The 13,516-nt window shown below is 57.4% G+C and overlaps 1 protein-coding gene across 1 annotated transcript; it reads right to left on the reverse strand.

Annotated features, from left to right (window-relative positions):
* CALM3 (calmodulin 3) lies at nt 1–11,066 on the reverse strand. Its single transcript, XM_048833036.2, has 6 exons — nt 10,923–11,066; nt 4,761–4,791; nt 2,941–3,084; nt 2,256–2,362; nt 1,971–2,106; nt 1–1,310 (listed from the first exon to the last, which is right to left on the reverse strand). Exons 1-6 carry the CDS (start codon nt 10,923–10,925, stop codon nt 1,282–1,284), a joined length of 450 nt encoding a protein of 149 aa, XP_048688993.1. The 5' UTR covers nt 10,926–11,066; the 3' UTR covers nt 1–1,281.
* Between the last annotated feature and the right edge of the window lie 2,450 nt (nt 11,067–13,516).

Raw genomic sequence — 13,516 nt, forward strand, 5'->3', positions numbered from 1 at the left:
TCAGGTAGTCACTGTATTTTATTGGAAAACATTGATATAGTTTTATTTTCACAGCTTGAACTGAACACAACATCGCCCGCTTTCAGACAGCCTCGCTCCCATCAGCCCCGCGCCCCAGCTCTCAAAACAGGCTTTCCCCTCCCCCCGGTTCTGCTCACAGCCCAGGGGCATTGCCGGTCCCGCCACGGGGCACGCTAAAGCACCCGCTTTCCGGGGGGGGCTGGGGGGGAATTTTCAGAGCGCCTTCCCCCCTCCCCAAACTTTTACAAAATTAAAAATAAAGAGAAGCAAGTTGACGGCTCATGCTCTTCGCGGCGGGTTGGCCAGGCAAGGGGGGACTTAGCAACAAGAGCACAGACATCAAGAAAGCAAAGGCAGGTCACTAGATAGAACAGGGGGCCGCACGGGTGACGCCCACCCAGCCGATAGCAGCTGTCGCTCGCCTCGGGTCTTCAACAATCCCCTCCCGCCCGCCAGCTCTTGCCAGTCAGAAAGCAGCCATGCCTCACGCAGGGCGGGGACTGGATGGGTTAGCACCAGTATTTACACAGCAGCTGAGAGATGGACAGCGCTTAGGAATCATCGCATGGACATTTACAGTTTGTACAGGGCTACGAGCAAGGAGAAATGAGTCCTGGTTTTAGGATCACACGTCAAGAGCCAATTGCTTTAAGCTTTTTTTTTTGGGGCTGTTAAAACCCTCCCCCCCTCTTTTTCCCCGGATGGCATGACAAGGTCTCTGGAACCCACACTCCAGTCTCTGGGATCGTTCGCCGTCCCCTTTCTTTAAAAAGAAAAAAAAAAAGACGAGACAAGAGGCTTCCCTTCCTGCCGACCCCCTGTCGTTTCCAGGGGCGAGACGCTCTGAGGCCGCGGGGTGAATGCACAGACCCACAGTGCCAGACGCATGCAACACGGTTAAAGTTTGCTCTCTCCGCGGCGTGCTGGGACACCGGCCAGCTCCGTCCGCAGAACAAAGAACCCCCCAAAGGAACTAAAGACATCTGCAAGGCTGAGATTTCCGGTGGGTGGGGAGGGGAGGTTGGGTTAGGGCCAGACGGATGGGCTGGGGGAGGAGAGAAAGGGAGGAAGGGGAAAAGGGCAGGAGGGACAGGGGACAATCATGCAGTTTGGGGAAAGTAAATTTTTTGTTGCTTAGTCAGTTTTCTTCCACAGCCGACTGGAGTTTGCTGAAAGAACCAGATTACTTAAGTAGAGAGAGAGTGTTGGAGAAAAGTAGTGAAGGAGAATGGGCATCGCCAGCCGCCCGTCCCGGAGCCTTCACTTTGCGGTCATCATCTGCACAAACTCTGTGAGAGAGAGAGAGAGAGAGAGGGGCGAAGGTACAGGATCAGCGAGCCAGGATCGCATCCCCACTCCGCCCTTCTACAGGACTCGGCTACAAGAACAGCCCATTAGCCTTGTTTCCCCAAAGGGCTCAGGATCAGTGAGACCCCGTGCACAGAGAGCTAAGCACCCCCTGGGTATAAGGGGGATGGGGTACCCCTCTCAGCCAGATCTCACAGCTCTTACACAGAACGCTAAGCACTTCAAGAAGATCAACCTTGCCCCCATTATGGGGGGGGGGGGAGAGGAGAACATACATAAGGAGAAGCGACATGCCCCAAGGTCACCCAGCAGGGCAGTGGCTGAGCCAGCGCTCTCAAGTTCCAGTTCAGCACTCAGGTTCTGACACCTTCACCCAATGCAGAAATGCAGCCACTTCTGGGGTGGAACTCAGCAGCTGGAACAGTTGTACAGAAGTGCCAGCAGCTGAAAGCTACAAGCGTCCTCCCATTCTGGACATGCATTTGCACGATAAGTTTGGGATTGCAGACCTCTTGGGGCATTTTTCAAGCAGCAGGACCTGGGCCTGATCAGGTCAATGGTGCTCAGCTGCAGGGGACCGTTGGGTTGCCGAACCCTTGAGGACAATAGCCTGGTGAGGCATCTCAGCATCTCCGACTCACCTTCATAATTGACCTGCCCGTCTCCATCGATATCAGCCTCTCGGATCATCTCGTCTACCTCCTCATCGGTCAGCTTCTCTCCCAGGTTCGTCATCACGTGGCGCAGCTCCGCCGCGCTAATGTAGCCGTTCCCGTCCTGTAAGGCAGGGGGCGACAGAGCGAGGATTTAGCTCAGTACAGCCACTCCCCTTCCACACACCCCGCCCCTGCACACCACAGATGTGGCAGCTCAGTGACCTCGGCACCCACAACACCCTGCCCCCCACCTCCCAGATGGGTGCTCACCTTATCAAAGACCCGGAATGCCTCCCTGATCTCTTCCTCGCTGTCCGTATCCTTCATCTTCCTCGCCATCATGGTCAGGAATTCTGGGAAGTCGATGGTGCCGTTCCCTGGAAAGGAAGTGCTGCCTTTGAGTGAAGGGGACTAGCAGGGCGCCGGGCCAGGGAAAAGCACCAGGGGATAAGGGAGAGGCAAGGAAGGGAATCAGCTGGCTGTGCCAGGCCCGGCTTGGAGCCTGAAGGCCTGTTTGTCTGCAGAGCGGGCAGTATAGCCACATGCTCTGGTGGGACCCACCTGTAAGGCAGGACAGGAGTTCGGAGCCCATGGGCTCTTCAATCCAGGGCCCCTCATCTGAGGCGACCAGTGTGGTGGCATCACTCTCTGTGGAACCGGACTGAGGAACAGCTGTGGGCAGCCGGCAGCAGCCTCAGCTGGCTTTGAACCACCGGCCTCAGGACAAGCTGCCTCTGGAAGCCTGCCAGACCAGGGCAACGGGCAGCCGAGAACAGCTGCCCACGGAGCCCCACTGGGATAAGCCAGGATGCACGAGCCAGGTAGAGTGCCCAGGACACCTCCTCCAGCATCTTACGTGTGGGGGGGAATGGGTTTGCTGCTGAACACCGTCCCCTCCCATTCTGCTCCCTGCCAGGCAGGCCGCCCTCGGCCACTCAACGCCCTTCCAGCTCACCATCCGCATCCACCTCGTTGATCATGTCCTGCAGCTCTGCTTCGGTGGGGTTCTGGCCCAGGGACCTCATCACCGTCCCCAGCTCCTTGGTGGTGATGGTGCCGTCCCCATCCTTGTCGAACAGGGAGAAGGCCTCCTTGAACTCTGAGGGAGGGAGAGACCCGCCGCCCGTCAGTGCTTTGGTTAATGAGGCTCCTCTACCGCAGAGCTGCTGAGCACGCTTCGGTGGCTAGCAAGGAGCAGCCGAGCGGCTCATGAGACAGGCCGCTCAGAGGCAAAATACCCAGGGCACCTTAATCCTGAATTCCCCACCCCCACCCTCTCACCACTGCTTCCAATGTCAAGTCTGACCCTAGGGTGAGTCTGCGTCGTCCCGCTGACCGAATGGTCGTAAGGGGCCTAGCTTGAGCACTGGCCACTGCCAGAGACGGGATGAGAGATCCCCATGGCTGGCGATTCCTATGCTGGTCAAATTAGGCCATTTGAAGGGAGGTCAGCAGTATCCACTTACTTAAACAGCACCCCTCAGCCTAGGGATGTTTAGAGAGCCTAATGCTAAAGAGCTGTCAAGAAGCTAAAATACAGCTATCAGCAGGGGCACAGGGCACCAGCCAGTGGGGTAACCCGCTCTCGAAGGTGCCACACTGGTGTTCCTGTGTCCATTCCCCAGTCGTCTCCTGCAGACAGACCCTTTGCTCGGTCCCATCCTGGGGCCCACCCCTGGGGCCAGGTTTCTATTTTCCAACAAAGTTAGCCGGGGACTTCGACAGCACTAATCAGGCTGCTGCTAAATCCCAACGGCCGGAGGGCGAGTCCGGATGCCCCGGTCATAGGACAGCCAATCAGAAACATGGCCCATTGCAAGAGCTGAGCGGTCTCCGATCCCAATCTGCAGGCTGACAAAAACCTTAAGACGTGCTTCTCTCCACGACCGCTACAAAGAAAGGGAACCGCAAAGCCGGCTAAGCACCAAGCCCAGGGAAACAGACTGTCATTAATGAAAGACTAGAACCAACCTTCCGTGATACCCATAGCAGGGACAGTATTTGAATCAGATTTTTAAGCTGACTGTCTTTAAGCATTTAAAGAGCTTCCAGCTAGCTGGGGGCATAGTCCTCTAGGTAGCACTTGGTGGAGAATCTCATCTACTGTCTGCCTATTTGTGCCCCGGCCCCAGCAGCAGACCCCCTATATGCCTACCATCAATTACTCCTTAGCTCCATGTCACGAGGTGAGCTCCAGGAGCAGGACTCTAAATGCTGCAGCCATGAGCATGAAGACTTGGCAGAGTCTCAGAGCATCGCTACGCCTGAAAGTCCTACACACAGCAGAGAACCTAGCCCCTTCCCTGGAGCATGCTCGGTCCTGCATTGTGGGGGGCATGGCCAGTAATGGGGCCCACCCCACTCCCCAGAAAGTCATCTTCATGCCCCACTGGGCAGCATCTGCAGCAAGACCAGAGACTCCTCCCTTTCCCCTGCTCACTGGGGGCACGGTGGAGGGGGAGGGGAAAAGGGGTCGCTACAGATGCACTGAAGCGGTGTGTTGGGAGACGCTCACCCCCCTTCAGTCTAAATACGGGGGAGCCCATGTAGAGTGAACAGCTAAACACCCTGGATCAGTTCTTCTGGCCCGTACATGCCCATGTCCCGGTGGGGATGACAGACAAGAGCTGCACCTGGGGATGCTGTGGATACTGGGTTCCCTCCCCATTCTTCCGAGCCCTGGGCTTGGGGGGCGATCACTACAGCACAGAGCCTTTGCGAGCGCCACGGTTACAACGAACACTCAGCTAGGTGGAAGGCGGGTTTAGGACTCACCTGCTATCTGCTCTTCAGTCAGCTGGTCGGCCTAGAAGGAGCAGAGAGAAGTTAGTCACCAGGGCATGGAAACTGTCGGTTGTTACAACACCTAGAAGGCAGCTCGTAGCAAAGGATGCTGGGTTGACCTGATCGGTGTCTGCCTCTCTGATTCAGGCAGTGGCAGCATAATCATCCCCTGTTTTGAGAGCACCACCTCTAGGATAAAGGCAACACTAGCTCCCCACAGCCCAGCCACTCCTCGATCTCCGTACCGGAAATGGTGATCATCAGGGCCGTTCCTGACAGGCTGCTGCCTCGACCCACCATCATAAAGACAAGGGGGCAGGTGCCACCCTAGGGCAGCAGCTGAACCCCCAGCCACTGTCACAGCCAATACTGCCAGCACTCCAGCTCCTGGCGCCAGGACGCTGTGGCTCTATTTCCAGTTCCACTATAGAGCACGCCTCTTGCCCCATGTGTGCGACGGAGTCAAGATCTGCCTCACCAGGGCCTTAGTTCAGTAGGGTTTATACCGAGCACTGAGTCACGGCACCAGGGAAGGGCAGCGTATTAACAAACAGCCTAGCCAAGATTCCTGAGGTTGCAAGGATGCCACCAGTCCCAAGCACCCATGAGCTCTCCGCTGGAGACATAATGCCGGCGGTGCAGCCCTTTGCTGATACTCATGTGCCCGCAAGGGGATTAAGGGGAACTCCGAAGCTGCCGGAGCCCCAAAATGCAGGGTTTGTAAAAAAGCTCCTGACCCAAGTCGGGGGAAATATGATTTCAGCACACGGGCCTGTTTGGACCTCAGGCTTTGCCTGCAGTTTTGGAAACTGCAGCACCCGGAGGCAACCATATGAAAACGACGAGAAATGGTGAACTTCACGAGGCTCCACTGTGAAATGCGATCGAATTCCTGGCACCAAGGAAGAATGGTGCCCTGCCTGAGGGCTCTCAGCACCGAGGCTGGAGCAGAGCAGCGATTAAGGTTTCATACTGCAGCCCAACACCCTAGTATCTGGGTGCCTTCCGTGACAAACTAATAGCCAGAGCGAGGTCCCCAGTAGCCTTGCTCCCTTTGGGACAGCGATGCCCTGCTCCAGATAACATCTCACTGGAGAAAGCCTCATGGTAGCGTTTGGGCAGCAACACCCACTACAAATGCAGCAGCTTCGCAGCCACCCAGGGCGGGAATCAAGACGACCGAGCAATTCTAAAATTGAGTGAAGGGAGGGTGCGAACCAGTAATTTTCCCAGCCATAGGGGGTGACGGGGGTGGGGTCAGCTCCCCACAGTGGGTCAAATGAGGGCATTCATGCCTGAGGCAGAGACAATAAACTACAGGACCAAGCTGCTCCAATCTCTATCCAGCTACATCTGCTTCCGCCGCTGGCATGAGCGCACGCTAGGGGGCTGGCAAGGGGCATTGGACAATTTTCATCTTTGCTCGTTAGCTTGGGGTCAGTCGCTCCCCAAAGCGAGACCGAATTCTGCAGCCACTCAAGCTGGGATTGAGCTGCTGTCAGATCTCGAGACAAAAGCAGGGTCAGGCCGTGGGAACCCTCCAGGGAACACACAGAGCAGTGACAGAGATTTCCGACATCAGGCATGCATTGAGGTGGCAAAGGTATCTTCAGTGGAGGTGTGAAACCAACGTCCATACAGTCACTAAAAATCCCAAAGCACTTTCCCCAAGAGATTGCACCTTAGCCCCAACATCCTGGCCTGATTCCAATCAGGCAGATCCATTCAGCCTCCCTAAACTCCCCTGCAGTTTCAGTAGGATAGAGTTCTCATCTTTCTAGCCTGACTTACTGCGTAAGCACTGCTGAGCCATTCCAGTGACGAGACAGGCACATCTTGTAAGACATAGCTCAGATGAAAGGTGCTCCAGAAACACAGGTTGGTAAGGAGAGAGCAGCGAGCAAAGATTAATTCGTTAGGCAGGAATATCTACCAGTCAACTGAGAAAGGGAACTGAGAAAGGGAACGGCAGTCACAGCTGATGGCAGTTTGTGGGGGAGAAAACTCCCTCCCCATGGCTTGGTGTGAATGAGGCGACTCCATCCATGGAGGTGGAAGGTCATGACACAGCTCCCCAATACCTGAAGCAGCACGTTGTCCTGCTGCAGTCGGGAGAGGTTGGAGAATTTGGAGGGGAAAGGAAGAGATCCTGCATCGCCCTATCAGAGATAAAGGGCTGATCAGTCAACACTACTTCTGTAAAGGGAAATCAGGCCTCCCCAATCTATTAGAATTCTTTGAGGGGGTCAACAAACACATAGACAAGAGTGATCCGGTAGACAGAGTGCACATGGATTTTCAGAAAGTCTTTGACATGGTCCCTCACCAAAGACTCTTAAGCAAAGTAAGCCGTCATGGGATAAGAGGGAAGGACCTCTCATGGATCAGTAACTTGTTCACAGACATGGAACAAAGGGTAAGAAGAAACAGTTTGTTTTCACAGTGGAGAGGGGGAATTAGTGGCATCCTCCAAACGGGTCTGTACTAGGACCTGTGCTGTTCAACATATTCATGAATGATCTGGAAAAAGCGATGAACAGTGAAGTGGCAAAGTTTGCAGATGATACAAAATTACTCAAGACAGTTAAGTCCAAAGCATACTGCAACGAGACAAAGGGATCTCACGAAACTGGGTGACAAAATGGCAGATAAATGCAATGCTGATTAATGCAAAGTAATGCATATAAATGCACATAATTCCAACATTACATACAAAATGATGGGTTCTAAATTAGCTATCATCACTCAAGAAAGATCTTGGAGTGATCGTGGATAGTTCTCTGAAAACATCCACTTAGTGTACAGCAGCAGTCAAAAAAGCGAAAAGAATGTTAGGAACCATTAGGAACGGACAGAAGACAGTAAACATCACAATATAAAGCCATGGTACATCCACACCTTGAACACTATGTGCAGTTCTGGTTGACCCATCTCAAAAAAGAGATAATTGGAAAAGGTACAGAGATGGGCAACAAAAATGATTAAGTGTATGGAACAGCTTCCATATGAGGAGAGATTAATAAGACTAGGACTCTTCAGCTTGGAAAAGACGACCAAGGCGGGATATGATACAGATATATAAAACAACTGGCATGGAGAAAGTGACACAGGAAGTGTTATTTACCCCTTCACATAACAAGAACTAGAAGTCACCCAATGAAATCAATAGGCAGCAGGGTTAAAACAAACAAAAGGAAGTGCGTCACACAACGCACAGTCACCTGTGGAACTTCTTGTCTCGGGATGTTGTGAAGGCCAAAAGTATAACCGAGTTCAAAAAAGAATTAGATGAGTTAATGGAAGACAGGTCCATTAATGGCTGTTAGGATGCTCAGGGACACAACCACATGCTCCGGGTGTCCCTAAGCCTCTGACTGCCAGAAGCTGGGACTAGATGACAGGGGATGGATCACTCCGTAATTGCTGTGTTCTGTTCATTCCCTCTGAAGCACCTGGCACTGGCCACTGTCCGACAGGATACTGGGCTAGATGGACTATTCCTCTGAGCCAGCATGGCCATTCTTTTCACTGTTCTGATCCTGGCAAGGCCTGTAACCTCACATGGCAAAAGACCAAAGCTCAATGTGGCACCACTGCACCAGGAACTGCTGCCCAGCAGGAGCTCAAAATCCTAACCATCCTTCTCCCCAAAGAGGAGCCTTCATCCCCAGGACGGGAAGTTTATCCTCCTCCTGGCATGCCCATCTGGGTGCTTGCTCAGTGGGTTTCCCTTCCAAGACCCTGTTCAGGTAGGAATCTCTCCCCTCTGCAGCCTAGCTCCACTCCTTACTCATGCTGAATCACCCACTGCAGCTTCTTGTTCTCCACTTAGCACTCCCACAACCAACAAGACTCCCCTCTCCTAGGGACTGCCCACTTCGTTTCTTGTACCCTGCTCTGGCCGTCCTCAGGGCCAGGATACTGGAGCCCCTGGTCTGATCCAGCCTGGCGAGCCCTAGGTTACCAAGTTCCTAAGCGCACTTTCCAGCACACAGCAAGGTCACATTCCCTCAGGACGCACTTCAACCAAAACCCTGATCCACTGCTCGCTGTAGCTGACACACCAGCTCCCAACCTCAGTGATTCTCGCCACACCCCCCCCCCCCGCTTCACAAGGCACCCTCCCCCAACCTTGAAAACCCCAGCAAGGTCCTCCTGCACCCTCATACCAGCCATCCTCAAGGCCATCTCCATCCATACCAGCCACACACCCCCACCCCTCGCCATCACAGAACTCCCCAAACCCCACTCAGACTTCATTGCCTCTTCCCTTCACGATCCTCCTCCCATCAACTCTGGGATTCCTCCACCAACCCCCTAGCGCATCTAACCCACACCAAGATGGTCCCAATCCACACACCCCGAAGTCCCGTATCCCCGGTAAACGCCCACAATCTCTAGTTCCTATATCCCTAACCCTATTTCCTCTGAGCTCCTTCCCAACCCTCACTCACCTCCAAATCCTCAGATCTCCAATTACTCCAGGCCTTTCACATCCCCCTCGCCTTCCATAACCTCAAGCCTTCCTAGCCTCACAGTGTCCAGCTAACCCCCCCACAAACCTCCACACCCTTCCCCCTCGAGCCAGAGAGCTTCTACCAAGTCACTGTACCCCCACTATATCCCCAAGCTTCACAGAGCCAGACCCCTAAGCTTGTCACCCACACCTGCCTATCAGCACCCCAGCCACCAACCTACCCGGTTCAAACCCTGCTAACCCCCACATCTTCCCCCGCCACACCACAACCCTTCAGTCTCCTTGCGACATCCCTCCTCAAGTGCTGCCCGCCCACCAACCCTCCCACGCCCCAACTCACCTGCCAGCCTCTCCACACGCCCTGCCTAACATACCCAATCTCTCTCCAGGCACCCAGCTTTCACAACACCCCTAACACACAGCCCAGCCCGCCCACCCCCTTCCCATCCTGCTCTCCAACACCTAACCCACCCCGGCACCTCCTCCTGACAACCCCCCCCCGTGCCTTCCAATCCCAGATCAAATGGCACCCCCCAAGACACCCTCCCCCGCACCGGCCTCCAGCCCCCCCCGGCACCTTCCAGACACAGCCTGAAACTGCCACTGTACCCTGACACCCCCAGGCCCCCCCACAAGCCATACACACCACCATAGAGCCCCACCTGTAACCCCCACGAGACACCCCCCTCACTCCCTCCACCTCCCCAGTGCCCCCAACACCCCCAGCCCCCTTCCCTCCAACTCCCACGCTTCCTAACACCCCCCCAGCCCCCTTCCCAACACACTCCACTCAACCCAGCTCCCAAACCCCTCCCAACCCCCCCACCCTGCCCGACACCTCCAGCCCCAGGACCCCCCCCCCCGCCCAGCCCGACACCTCCAGCCCCAGGACCCGCCCCCGCCCAGCCCGACACCTCCAGCCCCAGGACCCCCCCCCAGCAGACAGCCCCCCCCCCACTCAACCCAGCTCCCAAACCCCTCCCAACCCCCCCACCCTGCCCGACACCTCCAGCCCCAGGACCCCCCCCCCGCCCGCCCGACACCTCCAGCCCCAGGACCCGCCCCCCCAGCCGACACCTCCAGCCCAGGAACCCCCCCCCCCCGCCAGACACCCTGCCCGACACCTCCAGCCCCAGGACCCCCCCCCCCAGCCCGACACCCTGCCCGACACCTCCAGCCCCAGGACCCCCCCGCAGCAGACAGCCCCCCCCCACTCAACCCAGCTCCCAAACCCCTCCCAACCCCCCCACCCTGCCCGACACCTCCAGCCCCAGGACCCCCCCCCCCCGCCCAGCCCGACACCTCCAGCCCCAGGACCCCCCAGCCCCAGGACCCCCCCCCCCAGCCCGACACCCTGCCCGACACCTCCAGCCCCAGGACCCCCCCCCCCAGCCCGACACCCTGCCCGACACCTCCAGCCCCAGGACCCGCCCCCCCCCAGCCCGACACCTGCAGCCCCAGGACCCGCCCCCCCCCAGCCCGACACCTCCAGCCCCAGGACCCCCCCCCCGCCCAGCCAGACACCTCCAGCCCCAGGACCCCCCCAGCAGACAGCCCCTCCCACCCCCCACTCAACCCAGCTCCCAAACCCCTCCCACCCCCAGGGCCCCCAAATCCCTCCATGCCCCGGGCCCTGCCCCCCCCTTCCTGGAGCCCCCCCGGGCCCCTCCCCTCACCATGGCGGGGTCCGGCTCGCGGCGGCAGGAGGCTCCAGGCGGCGGCGGCGGCAGCAGCGGGTGGGGGAGGGAGGTACCACCAGCACCAGCCGGGACTCGCTAACCGCTTCACAGTCACACCCCCCACCCTGAGACCCCTCCGCCAGGCACTCGCTGCTCCGGCCCCGCCCCCGGGGCCGCCGCAGCAGAACAGGGAGCGGGAGGCGCCCGCCGTCACGCCCCGCCCCGGGGACTATTTTCTCTCTCCGCGCACGAACACACGGCACGTAGCGTCAGCCATGTGTCACGCCTTCCCATTGGTCCGGAGGCGGCGGCGGGATGAGAGCGCGGCGCTGATTGGACGCTGCTCACCTGCAATGCGTAAAAATTGGACTGGGCCATGTTAGCGGGAGGGCGGGGGGACGGGGAGGGAACCAAGCGCGGGAGGGAGATCACGGGACGGACACAGCCAGACCAGGGTAGCTGGGGGTAGGAGAGGAGCATCGACACCCCTTTTCCCGGAATGGAACAGCCCGGAGCAGCCCACCCCAGTAGGCAGATGGACCAACCCAAGGGAGTGGGCGGAGCCCCGGAGATCACGTGACACAGAAGACCCTGCCCCTAATCCCTTATTCACAAAGCATAGGCCCGCCCGTTTTGCCACGCCCCTGAAGCTTTTGGCCGCGCCCATTCATCCCAGTTGCATTAGACCACGTCCCTTATGGCTCGGGCCGCGAATCAATCAGCTTTGGCCACGCCTCTTCTTAGTATGGCCATAGTATTGTCGGCCACGCCCCCTGCTCTCGGGACCACGCCCCATCACTTCTGGCCACGCCCTCACGACTAATACCACGCCCATATTCTCATTGACTAAATCTCCTATTGTCAGGGCCACACCGCCTTCGTGTCTGGCCACGCCCCTATGCTAATACCATGTGTGTATTATCATTGGTCTATTTTGTGGCCCCGCCCCCTGCGCTCAGGTCTCAAGCCCTGGCTTTGGCCCCAGTCGCCTGGGTTCCTGGTTCTGTCCCCGTCCCCACCCCCAGGGCGGAGTGTGTGCACCATCGCCCCCTTGGGGCCCAGGGCAGGGGTGTCCCCTAGGGTCTGCTCCCCCAGGGCTTTGCCATTCATGCCCTGGTGAGTCTGGTACCTGGCGGGCAGCACCATTCACTAGGCTGGTGTGACCCACTGAGGCACAGCCCCTTCGCACCCCCTACCACCTGGCCCATCGAATGGAACGGATTCCCCTTCCCAGGAGGAGATGGGGGTTGTCAATGCGTGCTCAGCCTACACCCCCTTCCCCATCGCCTTCCTTCCCTGTCTCCCCTCAAGCTCTGGCATGATCCCCATGACCCTGAGATGAGAGGTTTCACAAATTGCTCTTCGGCTGGATTGCTGCTTTGATGGGCCCCGAGGGAGTGGCCCCAAGGATGCTGTTACCCTAGAGACCAGGAGCCGTCTGCGGCTGGCAGAAATCCACTTTTAACCCTTACGGTTTATGACCCATTGGCTCCTTCCCCGTTCTGCCTCCCTCTGAAATATCTAAGGATCCACTCTGTCCCCTTCCCTGACTCCCCCTTGTCAACATCCCAGCTCCCCCAAACACTGCCACCTCCCCATGGTACCCTCCCAACCCAAAACCCCACTCGCGCTCCCTCCAGCCCCCCTTCCTGACAGCCCCGCCCCACCCCACCATCCCCCATCGCCACCAAACACCTCCAACCACTAGTATCCCCCACCCCACCCTCTACCCCCAAACCCCTTCCCAGCCCTTGCTTAGACTCCCCACTTCTCTGCATCCCCTTCTCGGACGCTAGGTGGCAGCCAAAGCCTGTGGGGCCTGCATCGACTTCCCAAACCCGGCCCGCAGGCCTCCAGCCTGAAATGGGAGAGCCCGGTGAGAGGGGAGGAATAGCTCCCCTGCCTCCCTCTCCACCTGCCTCTAATCCCCTGCCAGCTGTGCCCAACCCTTGCTCCACGGTTAGGTACCAGCTGGCCTGGGATCTGTGCTAGTTTGCCTACTGGCAACCGGACAGATTTTCTCGCCCAGCTCTATTCTCAGTAGCTACCTACTTTCCCCCTGTCTTTCCCGTCACAGAATCTATTTCCTCTCCATCTTTCCATCCGCAATATCTGTCTGCCTTTCCCTCTCCCTCCCCCATCCACGGGAGCGATCTACCCCTCTGCAGTTCGTATCTCATCTGTTTCATCTGTTGACTCTCTCTCTATTCTTCCTTTCCTGTGCAGTCAATCTATCCATCCTTCCCTCCCTATCTATCTGCCATCCTTCCTTCTCTCTGCTGTTTCCATCCATCCTTCCCTCCCCAGTATCTCTCTCTATCCATCCATCCTTCCTTCCCCAAAACCATCCATCCACCTACCCCCTGATCCTGCGACAATAAGGGTGGCTAACCTGAGCCTGAGAAGGAGACAGAATTTACCAATGTACATTGCTAAAGATCCACATTCGTCAGCAGCCCCCCCATCAGCTCCCCCCTCTCCCAGCACCTCCTGCCCACTGGCAGCCCTGCCGATCAGCTGTTTCGTGGCGTGCAGGAGGCTCTGAGGAGGAGGGGGAGAAGCGAGGGCCCGGCAGGCTCAGGGGAGGGGGC

This window comes from Caretta caretta, chromosome 23, assembly GCF_965140235.1.
Source record: "Caretta caretta isolate rCarCar2 chromosome 23, rCarCar1.hap1, whole genome shotgun sequence".
Taxonomy (NCBI): Eukaryota; Metazoa; Chordata; order Testudines; family Cheloniidae; genus Caretta; species Caretta caretta.

Bases quoted from the DNA above. Each gene is read 5' to 3' on its own strand.
- CALM3 (XM_048833036.2), bottom strand. The intron at 3,085-4,760 runs GTGAGTCCTAAA...TCCCTCCCTCAG, and splicing joins GACTGAAGAGCAGATAGCAG to AGTTCAAGGAGGCCTTCTCC. The intron at 2,363-2,940 runs GTGAGCTGGAAG...CTTCCTTTCCAG, and splicing joins CAACGAGGTGGATGCGGATG to GGAACGGCACCATCGACTTC.